The sequence below is a fragment of the Syngnathus scovelli genome, chromosome 19, assembly GCF_024217435.2.
Source record: "Syngnathus scovelli strain Florida chromosome 19, RoL_Ssco_1.2, whole genome shotgun sequence".
NCBI classification, from domain to species: domain Eukaryota; kingdom Metazoa; phylum Chordata; class Actinopteri; order Syngnathiformes; family Syngnathidae; genus Syngnathus; species Syngnathus scovelli.
Window position 1 is genome coordinate 6,494,124 of NC_090865.1, and position 14,974 is coordinate 6,509,097.

The following is a 14,974-nucleotide window of genomic DNA, read 5'->3' on the forward strand; positions in this document are numbered from 1 at the left end:
GACTTTCTTACCTATTGTTGCAGTACATGGGAATCTTTTGGGACATATTAAAACTCTTTGTGTGAGTGTTTAGAGCAGGATGACACCATGTCACACTTTGTCCTCCCTCATCTGCCGGGGATATAAATGCTTCCTTTGACGTCTTGGGCCCAAAGATTTTTGTGGTGCTGTCAACAAAATGGAGGTGAGATTTTTTTCCAGCTACCATCCTCAGGGAATGTTGAAATGGTTCAGCTGTCCTAATTTTGATTACAGCTGAACCTGTCAAAGAAGGACATGTTACTTGCCTCTTGTGGCATCACCCATTTTCTGATTATTTAAAAAAAAAGACCTTTAATTATTTGCAAAAAAAACTTTCTAACGCTCCTGTCTTGAGACCAAAGTACTGTCAATATGAAAGTATTGCTTTGGTTCCATATTATAGCATTATAGTGCTACCCCAAGCACTGAATTTGAAATGCGTTGACGAGCTTCATAGTGCTTTTTAGGGGGGTTAATGCTGGTATAAAAACGCGTAAGCTTCTGTCACACTAACTTTGGCTCCCCCTGGTGCCACTGTGTAGTATGCAGCTCTTTACAGCTCACTTCACATTAGACTGAGTTTGTAATAATATTGCAGATATTATCTGAGTAATAAATCAATTGTCACATTACAGCGGGATAATTGACATCATCACCCTGCAGAGAGTTTCTCCGCCAACATCACTAGCCAAAATTCCCCAGCAAAAGAACCACTTTGACGTGACAGCCAAAACGCTACCATGTATTATTAGCACAAAGTTAGCATTTGCTAACAGTTACCAGAATTGGCTTCCGATCGACTAAGTTGTCATTTTGGAGGTTAGTAATATTTGTTTGACTTCATTATTGAATGAGTGTAATATACAGTTGTTTTTTCCTTTAGCCGTTATGCTAAAATAATTACTCTCTCCACTTGTAATTGCATAGAATCTTATGAATGTTATGCTCAAAGTTTGTCCCTATAAGGCTATTGTCATTTTAAAGCACTCTTGTTTATATTGTTTGTTTGTTTGTTTGTTTGTTTGTTTTGATGAGTGATTGATGGCCTGTTTGGCCTCCAACTGAGAAGCACTGTTGTCTGGCTGAGGGATGAGGTCAGAGTTCATCTGCCGGAGGGGGGTGAGAGGTCAATGAGGAGGCACCAAGACAGAAAGCAGATCACAACACAGCTAATGATCACACATTGTTAGGGGCCCCTTTGGAACGCAAAAATTACATTCACTTCTTGCCTGACAAAAAAAAACAACTTGTATGCTCACACTAGAGATAACTCATAACCTCATACTTAGAAAAACATCTCATGTAAACCTTAAAAAACACCAACAAAGTCCATTTTAGTCTAATAATAATAACTATTATTATTGTAATTTCGTTTTTAAATGTTATTTTCATCTGGTACACGTGTTGTGTTTTTATTTTCAACCGCTTAACTTCCATATGGAAGTTCTTATAGGCTTATTGATAACAAGGGACTTAATCAATGAGCAGGATAAAAACATAGAGAAATATCCTCGTACTAAAAGCCATTTCCCGCAGTGAAAGTTTTCTGTAAGCTAAAAAGAAAGAAAGAAAAAAAAGACTCGTCCTGCATCAGGAGCATTCCAGGAGCTTGAAATTCGCACCTGCGTGAAGCTGGCCCCCCAGCCCACGCAAAATTGAAGGAAAATAGTCTGTTTCGTTCGTGCTGCAAAAAAAAAATTGTTTGTGCGGCTTTCTCTCCCTAAGGCACGGGTGTCAAACCCAAGGCCTGGGGGCCAGATACGGCCCGCCGCATCATTTTCCGTGAAAGCGAAAACAAATTGTGCTTCAAATTCGTGTGTCATTGCTAGAATTGCAAATTGTCTTCACTTTTAATATCTTCACCAGCTTTTACTCGTCTGATTTGAAAACGAGTGATTTGTCAGTTTGTTTTGTAGCTTTGACTGCATGTAATGCGAGGTGTTCATACATTCCACATCGTAAAATGCACGTGAAAAAAAAAAACGCATCAATCATCAAATTAAAGGATTATCAAGAGAAAGTTTAATGAATAAGGGAAAAAAGTGACACATCTCAATTGTTCGTACAAACGACGACAATTCCACTCGCCGTTTCTCATCCAAGCGAGTATGATGCCGTCGCAAACCTCTTTGGATTGTAAAGAAAAGAAAGAAAATGCAACTGATTACTCACGTGAGAATACATTCATGTATGAATAAAACATCCATATTGAATACATGTTGATGATCCATCCATCCATCCATCCATCCATCCATCCATCCATCCATCCATCCATCCATCCATCCATCCATCCATCCATCCATCCATCCATCCATCCATCCATCCATCCATCCAACCATCCAACCATCCAACCATCCAACCATCCAACCATCCAACCATCCAACCAACCAACCAACCAACCAACCAACCAACCAACCAACCAACCAACCAACCAACCAACCTTGTGACATCAACAACGATAAACCATGTTTGAGAATATTCAACTGAAACGACGCAAAAAGGAAGAAAATGAAACTTAACTCAATATTCAACGCAACCTAACTAAACAATGGTTATGGGTGGCTACCCTTACTTGAACAGTTGTCATTGTAAAACACTCACTAACTTAACACATAATCAATCGTAGCTAACCTATGCTTATGGCCACTCCTTATGCTAACAGATGTAAGGGATTTTATGATAGCAAAGCAAAACATCCTAAAATGATCCAAAAGTGAGCGTGTGTGTGTGTGTGTGTGTGTGTGTGTGTGTGTGTGTGTGTGTGTGTGTGTGTGTGTGTGTGTGTGTGTGTGTGTGTGTGTGTGTGTGTGTGTGTGTGTGTGTGTGTGTGTGTGTGTCATTCAAAACAGGTCGTGTTTTCCGACTCAATAATTTTTGATTCATCTAACGACGGATTGACCATGTCACATCAGTCTAAATTTGGCACAGTCTGCTGGTGAAATTTTGAACTGCAACAGCGCCAAACTGCTTTTTAAAAAGAATTCATTTTGAGGAACTAACTTCCAACTAACCGTTTGTCAGGTCTCTCACGTGTCAAGCTTCTGGTGAAATTCGAAATTGCACTTGAGCCCATTTGCCCGGGCCAAATCCGACACACATTTGCGCACCGCCATCTTACTTGACGAGCGCTGCGCAAATGGGTGACGGCGGGCAGCACCCACGTGATCCCACGGGGATACCGTTCCCAGGCTCCGCCGGCTGACCGCTCACTTTCTGGGCCGGATCTTCATCTCCACAAATCTCAGGCAGGTATAAGATGATTGCCCCAAGTCATACCAGACTGCATTGGTATTGCCGCAGGTGCCGGTTGCCTTATACATCCCGTTCAAGTTGGCGCGGTAACAGGTCTTGTACCACCAAGCTCCCTTATAGGTATTGGCGCAATTGCCAGAGTTCTTGTCTTGGTCGCGGTCTTTGGTGCTGAACTTCATCCCAGAATGGGAGGTGAGGCTATCACCTGCAAAGCACACAAACTTGCTTTTGAGCACACGCAGGCGGCGCAGGCTCTCGAGTGTGCCCCCCCCGGGCGGGAGTCGCTACCTGCATTTCCAGAGTGGCCGCTCACAAGCAGCGGGTAGCCGTCCTTCTCGGGGTCCAGCGAGTTCCGGCCCAGCGAGAAGTCATTGTAGAGAGCGTAGTAATTGCGGCCGTCGAATATGGTGAAGTCGATCCGCAACTGGTAAGCGCCCGAGGCCGTCAGAGCGTGGATGTTTTGCAGGCCTGCAAACACGCAAAGGCGGCGGCGTCACGTCACGCAAACCACAAAGGCTTGACAAGAAGGGTGTCTTTGTTTCCGACCGAGCCAGTGCTCTCCGGCGAGGTCTCCAAAGCCCTTTCGATAGTCGTCCCAACCCCGAAAGAAGTTGACGGAGCCGTCCTTTCTCCTCTGGATCACCTGCAAACACACACGCACGCACACCATCAGCGGAGCAAACGAGCATGAAGAAAAATGCCAACTTTATTGGGGAAGGCATCACGAGGGGAACTTTGGGGTGTTTTTTTTCGGGGGGGTCAGGCACTTACGGTCCAGCCTCCTTTGTCCAGGTTCATGTTGCAATAAGCTTCGAAGCTGTTGGACCCAATAAAGAAGGTATAGACTCCACTTTGGGACATTCCTGCCGCCATGACGTCACTGCAGTCTCTGGGCATGAGACCTGAAGCAAAAAAAAAAAAAAAGACGTGAGAGTGCAAAATAGATGCCCGCTTTAGACAAACTGGACACGCTCGCTCGCTAGCTACCATGGAGTTCCCTGTTAAGTGTGGGCTGATCCACCACCTTCTGCTGCAGGCTGGACAAAGCCAAACTGAAGTTGTGTAACTCCTTGGTCTCTTGTGACAGCTCCTGCGCACCAATCGTTTGAAAGAACTGAAATGAGATCTCCAACTGGGACACTTTGTTTGCATCTTTCAACCAGGAGATAGTAGTTTGTGTGTAAGAGGAGGGAGGGAGGCAGGGAGGGAGGGACGTTAAGTCCTGAAATGTCCACCTCACCTGAGACATGTTCTTGTAGTCCGTCTCCAGATCTTTCAGTGTCAGATTCAGAAGGTCTTTGTTGCTGCGAATCTCCTCCCAGACTTTGGCCTGCAGGCTCTGACTCTTCTCCAGGTCGCTGGAAATGGCGGTGTGACTCGCCTTCAGCTCTGCCAATGCCGTCTGACCTGCCTCCTGACCTGCCTTCAGCTTTGCCAATGCGGTCTGCAGCGCCGCCCAGTGGCAGGCTAAGTCGCTGCAGTTGTGGTCCGGGATGCTGTTGGGCAAAGTCGCCACCAGCGCGCCCAACTCTTTGACAATGTCCTGAGGCCTTGGAACACATAAAGGGTATACATGAAGCTGCCATCCTTTGTGAGGAATGTAACTTGTGGTGGTCAAGTGTTTGTTCAGTGCGCGCGTACCTGTTCAAGTGGAAGAAGACGATGTTTTGGATGACAAGCACGACCAAGAGGAGCGTCGGGACGACCGCCAGAATAGAGCCCCAGCGTATCTGAACAAACTGAGCGCAAACGTCGTCACAGGCGGCGGCGGCGGCGTCTCTCTCTCTCTCTCTCTCTCTCTCTCTCTCTCTCTCTCTCTCTCTCTCTCTCTCTCTCTCTCTCTCTCTCTCTCTCTCTCTCGCTCTCTCCCCCCCCGAAGGAGCGAACGACTTGTAAATGCTTTCAACTCGACCAACCATTTATCAAGCGCGTGCGCGTCCATCCGATGCGTACCTCGCGCTTTGGTGGTTCGCCGATCAGCTTCTGGGTGCTTTTGTTCATCTCGAACCACTTGTCAATTGACATCCGACTGTGTTGACTTTTTTGTGCTCTCATTCTATTCTTACTTTCTACGTGTGAATGTCCCTAGCTGTACATGTTGTGTGTTCTGCGTCGAATGCCGTATTTTGTGATTAGCCGAGTGACGTGAAGTTTTCTTTCCACTTGACGTTGGTTTTGATCTTGTTTGCGGCAACGAGATGGGACAGCTCTGGGGTCGGTCGGTAAATTATTGGGAGAGAGCGCAAAAGACCGACAGAAAAGGAACGGGCTGTACACAACACAAAATCCGACCCCGAGTAAGTTCAAGTTCTCATTGACAATATTTGGTTGGTTGGTTGGTTGGTTGGTTGGTTGGTTGGTTGGTTGGTTGGTTGGTTGGTTGGTCGGTTGGTTGGTTGATCGGTTGGTCGGTCGGTCTTTATCTATCTATCTATCTATCTATCTATCTATCTATCTATCTATCTATCTATCTATCTATCTATCTATCTATCTATCTATCTATCTATCTATCTCTCTCTCTCTCTCTCTCTCTCTCTCTCTCTCTCTCTCTCTCTCTCTCTCTCTCTCTCTCTCTCTCTCTATCTATCTATCTATCTATCTATCTATTTTTTCATTCATCTATACATGTACTTTTGGACTGATTGATTCATTCCTGTCCATCATCCATCCAACTTCTTCCGCTTATCCGGGGTCGGGTCGCGGGGGCAGCAGCTTTAGGAAGGACTCCCAGACTTCCCTCTCCCCAGCCACTTCATCCAGCTCATCCCGGGGGATCCCAAGGCGTTCCCAGGCCAGCTGAGAGACATAGTCTCTCCAGCGCGTCCTGGGTCGTCCCCGGGGTCTCCTACCGGTGGGACATGCCCGGAACACCTCCCCAGGGAGGCGTCCAGGAGGCATCCTGATAAGATGCCCGAGCCACCTCATCTGGCTCCTCTCAACGTGGAGGAGTAGCGACTCTACTCCGAGTCTCTCCCGGATGACCGAGCTTCTCACCCTATCTCTAAGGGAGAGCCCGGACATCCTGCGGAGAAAACTCATTTCGGCCGCTTGTATCCGAGATCTCGTTCTTTCGGTCACGACCCATAGCTCGTGACCATAGGTGAGGGTAGGAGCGTAAATCGACCGGTAAATTGAGAGCTTTGCCTTTTGGCTCAGTTCTCTCTTCACCACAACGGACCGGTACAGGGTCCGCATTACTGCCGACGCTGCACCGATCCGCCTGTCGATCTCACGCTCCATCCTCCCCTCACTCGTGAACAAGACTCCAAGATACTTGAACTCCTCCACTTGGGGCAGGATCTCATCCCCGATCCGGAGAGGGCATTCCACCCTTTTCCGATCGAGGACCATGGACTCGGATTTGGAGGTGCTGACCCTCATCCCGACCGCTTCACACTCGGCTGCGAACCGTTCCAGCGAGAGCTGGAGATCACGGCCTGAAGAAGCCAACAGCACCACGTCATCTGCAAAAAGCAGGGACGCGATGCTGAGGTCCCCAAACCGGACCCCCTCAACGCCTCGGCTGCGCCTAGAAATTCTGTCCATAAAAATTATGAACAGAATCGGTGACAAAGGGCAGCCTTGGCGGAGTCCAACCCTCACTGGGAACGAATCCGACTTACTGCCGGAAATGCGGACCAGACTCTGGCATCGGTGATACAGGGACCGAACCGCCCTTATCAGTTGGCTCGGCACCCCGTACTCCCGAAGCACCCTCCACAGAACCTCCCGAGGGACACGGTCGAACGCCTTCTCCAAGTCCACAAAACACATGTGGACTGGTTGGGCGAACTCCCATGCACCCTCGAGGATCCTGCCGAGGGTGTAGAGCTGGTCCACTGTTCCACGGCCAGGACGAAAGCCACACTGCTCCTCCTGAATCCGAGGTTCCACCTCCCGACGGACCCTCCTCTCCAGCACCCCTGAATAGACCTTACCAGGGAGGCTGAGGAGTGTGATTCCCCTGTAATTGGAACACACCCTCCGGTCCCCCTTCTTAAAGAGGGGAACCACCACCCCAGTCTGCCAATCCAGAGGCACTGTCCCCGATGTCCACGCAACGTTGTAGAGGCGTGTCAGCCATGACAGCCCCACAACATCCAGAGCCTTTAGGAACTCTGGGCGGATCTCATCCACCCCCGGGGCCTTGCCACCGAGGAGGTTTTTAACTACCTCAGTGACTTCGACCCCAGAGATTGGAGAATCCGCCTCAGAGTCTCCAGGCCCTGCTTCCTCAATGGAAGGCGTGTAGGTGGAATTGAGGAGGTCTTCGAAGTATTCTCCCCACCGACTCACGACGTCCCGAGTCGAGGTCAGCAGCACGCCATCCCCACTGTAAACAGTGTTGACGTTGCACTGCTTCCCCCTCCTGAGACGCCGGATGGTGGACCAGAATTTCCTCGAAGCCGTCCGAAAGTCATTCTCCATGGCCTCACCGAACTCCTCCCACGCCCGGGTTTTTGCCTCAGCAACCGCCGAAGCCGCGTTCCGCTTGGCCATCCGGTACCTGTCAGCTGCCTCCGGAGTCCCGCAGGCCAAAACGGCCCGATAGGACTCCTTCTTCAGCTTGACGGCATCCCTTACCGCCGGTGTCCACCAGCGGGTTCGGGGATTGCCGCCACGACAGGCACCAACGACCTTACGGCCACAGCTCCGGTCGACCGCCTCAACAATGGAGGCGCGGAACATGGTCCACTCAGACTCAATGTCCCCCGCCTCCCCCGGGACGTGGGAAAAGCTCTGCCGGAGGTGGGAGTTGAAACTCTTCCTGACAGGAGATTCTGCCAGACGTTCCCAGCAGACCCTCACAGAGCGTTTGGGTCTGCCAGGTCGGACCGGCATCTTCCCCCACCATCGGAGCCAACCCACCACCAGGTGGTGATCAGTTGACAGCTCCGCCCCTCTCTTCACCTGAGTGTCCAAAACATGCGGCCGCAAATCCGATGACACAACTACAAAGTCGATCATCGAACTGCGAATCATTCCTGTATTTCCTCATTTATTTATTAGACACTATTAGATTACTAGACACTTGAAAAATTAGAGGGAACATTGGTGCCGACACCGTGAGTTTGATTCCCACGTTTGACGCTCTGAACGTGTGTGTGTGTGTGTGTGTGTGTGTGTGTGTGTGTGTGTGTGTGTGTGTGTGTGTGTGTGTGTGTGTGTGTGTGTGTGTGTGTGTGTGTGTATGTGTGCGCGTGCGCGTGTGCGTGTGTGTGAGAGTGACCAAAAGCAAAAAGCGCATGTGTATGAGTGTGCAAGGAACAATAAAGAGGAGCAATACCAAACGCCACCACGGTGTGGTTTCTTGTCTCCGATTAGATGGACGTTGAAACGGCAAACCCAACCGACTGGAACACAAAAAAAGACAAGAGCTCTAAAACTGAGGAGAAAGCCAGCCAAGGCAAAGCCATGTAACGCGGCGAGCCCGGCGCTATTTCAAAAAAAAAGGACGGCAAACGGCCAAACGGCAGCAGACTTTGTCGTCGAGTAATCATAACAATACATTTGATTGATAAGGCGCCTTTCAAAACACTCAAGGTCGCCGTACAGACATAAAATAGCATTTTTTAAAAAAATGACTGGAGTAGAGTGATGGATAAGCTGACTCACGTCTCTGACTGGCCGACGGCCACAGGCAAAGATGCTCCTCCGGACACGCCGTCGTCAGTGGTCGCGGAACGGTCCTAAGTCCAGAAGAGGGACAAAGGTGTGAATTCAAATGGCGGAACTTCGACTATTTGCAGTCTTGTACGTTGTTATCAAAGAAGACCTCTGAAGACATATTGACAGTATTGTATACCTTGTTACAAAAAGTGATTATAATAACTATAAAGAAAATAGGATGTTGACTTCTGCTATGGTCAATTGTGACCACTAGAGGTCCCTGGTTAACCAAGGTTAACAACGGAACGTCGCATCTCCGTGTGTTACACGCGCACACACGCGCGCACACACTCACCGTTCTACGTTACACGTGCTTATAGATAATAAATTGAGTTGGAAAGCACATATAATGTATATCAAAGCAAAAATTTCCAAATCACTAGCAGTATCGTATACAGTAAAAGACCTTATAATTCAGTCATCATTACATTCCTTGTACTGCTCCTTCATACTCCCACACATCATTTACTGTGTGGAGGTGTGGGACAATACATACAAAACAAACACAGATCCAATCTTTATTTATTAAATTGATATTTTTAAAAAAAGCATTACGACTTATAATGTTCATTCTAGAGAACCATCTAACCCTCTTTTTATTAAACTGAACTCACTGAAATACGACGACCTAGTCGACTTTAAAACCATCCTACTCATGTACAAAATAAGAAATAATCAATTGCCAAACAGTATCCAGAGGTTGTTTGAGTGGAGGGAAAGTACCTCTTATTTAAGAGGAACACTTATGTTTAAAAGAGATTTGGTGAGAACAAACTTAAAGTTACATTGTATAACAGTTAGAGGTGTGGAATTAGGAACAGCGGCGGTGAAGAACTAAAGAACCGTAGTACCTCACCTAAGTTTCAAAAAGATGTCTAAGGACAAAATGTTGACGGGATACCGTAACATGCCGTGAAGTTGTTTAAGTTGCTTTTGTATTTATTTTGTGTTTATTTATTGTATATATTTGACGATGGTCAAATCGTGACAGAATCAAAGACATATGTAGTTACAAGGGGAAGAGTCAAATAAGCTTAGGCTTCCTTCTACTCCCTTTTGAAAAAATATGAATTAATGTTTACATTTTCAATATTGATACAATATTCTCTGCATGTTGTTTATACTATTATTGTACTATTTACATGTATGAAACCATTTTCGAATGTTCTAATCATAAAGTATCCACTTAAATGCTTTCATGTACATTGATTGACACGCAGAATAAATGTACGGTTGAGAGGGTGCGGTCATGCAATGGCGGCCCTGCCACTAGGCAGACTAGGCCATTCCCTGCAACCACCCCAAAAAGATCTCTTTCTGAATGATTTTTTTCTTTCAAAGTTGTTCTAACTCATATCAATGCATATTTGGATATAAAGGATCAAATAAAACGGAGGGTGCCTTTTTCTGAATGATATCAAAATATGCATTGATATGAGTTCAAACAACTTAGAAAGAAATGATCATTAAAAGATGTTGGGGTTTTGTTGTTCTTTTTTAGGCCGAGTGTAAGGGCTGCCTTTGAAGAAACCGATCAAGCTTCCTAAGTGCTGACCAAAGTTTTGATAGTCACACACATGCACGCATGCACTATAAATTATGCAATTACAACCTGCATGGTCTGAAGCTCCATCTCTCCTTTGCAGTCGGGTCAGCGTGTTGACGGCAGCAGAGGAAGGCTGGTGGCAGTGTGCTTAACAATCATTGGCTCCAAAATGACACACACGCCCGTTGAATGAAACGGCCAGGGCGTCACTGACCTGGAAACATTTGGCGTCAACAGCGTCTGGTCAGAAAAATTTCTTCAAGGGAGTTGGAAGAAAACGAAACCTAACTCTCTCGCACGCGCATGCACACACACACACACACACGCACACACGCACACACACACACACACACACGCACGCGCAAGAAGTAGAAAATGGTGGAATCGGTAAAATTCCAATTGACGGCGAGGAAACTGTGAATGACCTTATATGGAATCAACCTGTGCTGGAAATGAGGGAAGAGGCGGAGAAAAGAAGACGAAACTTAACTCCCAGACACACCGATACTTATTAAGGAAACCTTGGTTCTCAAATTGATACTTTTCTTGTGATGTTGGCAAAATACCTTTGGTATTTGCCTGTTGCCGATTGATGCCTGGATGCAGGCAAGTGCCACCCGGAAGGGAGCCGGACGGTCATTTCGCTGCTCTCGTGCATGATTGAGTGCAATGTCAGTCACTGAAGAAGGAAAAAGAATTTTCTTTCATGGGATAGATCATCATCAAAGGGTTTGGAGATGCTGAATCATTTCAGGGACTGTAAAGTCAGTCCACGTGCTGCCTGCCACTTGGCCAGGCAAGCTTGTTTTTTTTTTACTCAAGTGCGGCCCACGTCAAAAGAGTCCACATTCAACTTTCCCTGTTTTTTGTTGGGGTTTTTTTTTGAACTAGCAAAGGAGGACATGTTGGAATTTCACACCTCATAAAACAAAGCTACAGAATCATCTCCGTGACGATCAGGTCCTCTCCGCCCACTGGCTGGCTCGCTTCTCAGCAACCTTGGAAGAGCGCGTTCCCGCGGAGACCCACGTCTTTGCCCCGACGGAACGCGATATTACTTGGGCCACCTTTGTCCAGACTTTGGACACCACTCTGATTTCATTGGGGATGGGAAAGAGGGGAAGCGAGCATGTTTTGAAAAACATATTTGTGCGCTTTGCGCACTTGGCAGCATCATCCTGTAAAGCAGGGGTGTTTTTGCAAGGAGGGCCAGATTTAATAAAGTGAAGGGGTCCGGGGGCCAAGAGTTTTTCCGGGCATTTTTGAACGACAAACATTTCATGCAAATACACACTTATAAAACAAATTTCATTGTCACAATTGTCTTTATTTTTCAAACGACAAAATAACCAAATATATGCCATTCAGGCAGATATGAACCACTCTAAAAACACAAGTTCTGCTTTCATTCGTATCTGAAGAGTCAGATAACATTGAACAAACGGTTTGAAATACCTTACATGAGTTTAAAATTATTTTTTCCTCATGAACATATTAAACAGGAGTTATAAGTAATGCAAATGTGTCTGTTATTAAAACTTAAAACACATATGTCAGAGTCTAAGCCCGCGGGCCACATCCGGCCCGCGAGAAGGTTTTGTACGGCCCCTGGGATGATCTTGATTTATTATTAGAACCGGCCCGCAGACCGCAGCAAGCCGGCAGCCCGCAGATCTTTCACACGCACCAATACTACATTTCCCACAATGCAACGGTGAAGCACCGAGCAGTAGGCTGCTTGATTTCAGTGTTTATTAGCAAAGCAGTCGTCAGCATAACTGTAAAATTAACCCTCAGATACCCATCATAAATGGCAAAAAGGAAGGTGGACACTGAGAACCGGGGGTTTCAAACAAGGTGGGAGTCGGAGTATATGTTCGCGGAGGTACCGTATTTGCCGGTGTACAGGTCGACTCGGTGTATAAGTCGACCCCCTAAAATTCGACGGAAATTTACGATTTTATGAAATATCCTTTGTATAAGTCGAGCTCAATTGTTGCATTATATTAAACTTCAAAATTCAATATGCGAAATTTATTGACGAAATGTGTTCAAATTCCGGGAGGCCGTGCGCATGCGGCTGTTTATAAGCACCGCGGAGGAGATCGCGGCCGGCGAGCTCGCGCACGCCGCCCGGCACCAACGGGAGGCCGGAAATAGCTCCAAGCCGAGCGGATCGGCACTTTATAAGCACCGCGGAGGAGATCGCGGCGCCTCATTGGACTTCCAGCGGCCGGCGAGCTCGCGCACCCGCCCAGCACATCCGGGAGGCCGTGCGCACGAGCCAAGTGGCCGAAAATAGCCCCCGCCGAGCGGATCGGCTGTTTATAAGCACCGCGGAGGTGGTCGCGGCGCCTCATTCGACTTCCAGCGGCCGGCGAGCTCGCGCACCCGCCCGGCACATCCGGGAGGCCGTGCGCACGAGCCAAGTGGCCGAAAATAGCCCCCGCCGAGCGGATCGGCTGTTTATAAGCACCGCGGAGGTGGTCGCGGCGCCTCATTCGACTTCCAGCGGGCCGCGCACTCGCGCACGCCGCCCGGTTAAAATTTTCTAAGTGCAACGCACAATGAGATGCATGAGAAACGGCCTTGGTTACCATCACATTTGAAGCGATGAATACGAAGTTAAATTTTATGACTCGGTGTATAAGTCGAGGTCGATTTTTTTCGGTCGATTTTGGATCGAAAAAGGTCGACCAATACACCGGCAAATACGGTAGCTGGAAAATCTGTGTGTCTTCTGTGTGGAGAAAGTGTGGCGGTACTGAAAGAGTATTATCTGAGACATTATGAAACGAAACACGCGGACAAAAACAAGAATATAGACATGGAACAAAGGCTACAGAAGGCCGAGGAATTAAAACGAGGCCTCAAATCTCAACAGGCTCTGTTCTAAAAAGCCAAAACACAAGGCTAGGCTGCTGTCAAGGCCAGTTTTATTTTGGCAGAAGAGATCGCTAAATTAGCCCGGCCATTTAAGGAGGGGGATTTCATCAAAAACTGTCTGATTAAAGTTTGTGTTTTTACTCAGTTCAAGTTTAAAAGTTAAAGTTTAATATTTTTTTCACTGCATGTTACTTATCCTTGAGGAAAGTGTTGTTTTTGATTAACAGATTTCTGCACTTTATTTTATTGTATTTCAATCCAATTATATTTTAAAAATATTTCAGTTGAGTGGATAATAGAAAATTGCTATTATTTTTTTCTTTGAAGTAAATTTAGCTCACTTTTGCTAAAATAGAAAATATAGGTTACTGGTGGTGCCTTGAATAATACAGGTTTCTTTCATTTAATGTTCATGTTATGGGGATTTTTATATAAAGGAAATTTGTCTTTTCTGTCTGTTGAAAATTAAAGATTATTGACAAAGCCATAAGAAAATATTGCTTTATTTATCTGATCATATTGGAATATATTTGTTAGGTTTTCAGTAGGTTCAATTAGGTTCACTAGACTACATGCGTCATTTAAAAAAAAAAATTCAATGAACATTCGATCAGTCCGGCCCTCGGCTTGTAGCTAAATTTTTTATTGGGCCCTCCGTCCATTTGACTTTGACACCCCTGACTTAAAACAAGTGAGTTTTGCTCTTGTCCTTTACAATATCTTTCAGAAGCTAATAGCTTGTGTCACGTCTACAGGTTTATAACATCAACAGTATTAACATGGCCACTTCGTAATGTTTAATATTAAGTAATATTTAATTTTTATTTCATTTTGACACACAGCCCCGCGTGAAGAATCGCTGTTGTGATGCCATGTTGAGTCTACGAGTGTCTCTTTGGGTTGAAATGCTTAAACAAGGCAAGCGTCTCTTTAGAAATGAGACAAACACAATTGCCTTGATTTTCAGCGAGCAAGTATTGTAATTCCCATTTCTCTTGAAAGCGACGGCCCTCAATGTCAACTGTCCTCGTTTTCGTTGCAGTCGCCATGGAAGAAATGAGCGGCGAGGGGTGGGGCTGCCACCCTTTGGTAATAGGAGGAATTACAGGTCCAAGTTTCATTGTTATATATATATATATATATATATATATATATATATATATATATATATATATATATATCCATCCATCCATTTTCTGAACCGCTTAGTCCCCACGGGGGTCGCGGGCGTGCTGGAGCCTATCCCAGCCGTCATCGGGCAGTAGGCGGGGGACACCCTGAACTGGTTGCCAGCCAATCGCAGGGCACACAGAGACAGACAACCAATCGCACTCACACTCACACCTAGGGACAATTTGGAGTCTTCAATCGGCCTACCAAGCATGTTTTTGGAATGTGGGAGGAAACCGGAGTGCCCGGAGAAAACCCACGCGGGCCCGGGGAGAACATGCAAACTCCACACAGGGAGGGCCGGAGGTGGAATCGAACCCGCACCCTCCTAACTGTGAGGCGGACGTGCTACCCAGTGCGCCACCGAGCCGCCCTATATATATATATATATATATATATATATATATATATATATATATATATATATAT

At 46.5% G+C, this 14,974-nt stretch overlaps 1 protein-coding gene across 1 annotated transcript; it reads right to left on the minus strand.

Moving 5' to 3' along the window:
• Nucleotides 1-2,020: 2,020 nt before the first annotated feature.
• On the minus strand, nucleotides 2,021-10,694 carry LOC125986860 (fibrinogen C domain-containing protein 1-like). The gene is made up of 10 exons (XM_049750773.1): nucleotides 10,556-10,694; nucleotides 8,890-8,963; nucleotides 8,561-8,627; nucleotides 4,915-5,012; nucleotides 4,514-4,823; nucleotides 4,261-4,363; nucleotides 4,045-4,175; nucleotides 3,820-3,916; nucleotides 3,562-3,741; nucleotides 2,021-3,478 (listed from the first exon to the last, which is right to left on the minus strand). The coding sequence occupies exons 1-10, from the start codon at nucleotides 10,574-10,576 to the stop codon at nucleotides 3,228-3,230; spliced, it is 1,332 nt and encodes a 443-aa protein (XP_049606730.1). The 5' UTR covers nucleotides 10,577-10,694; the 3' UTR covers nucleotides 2,021-3,227.
• Nucleotides 10,695-14,974: the final 4,280 nt, after the last annotated feature.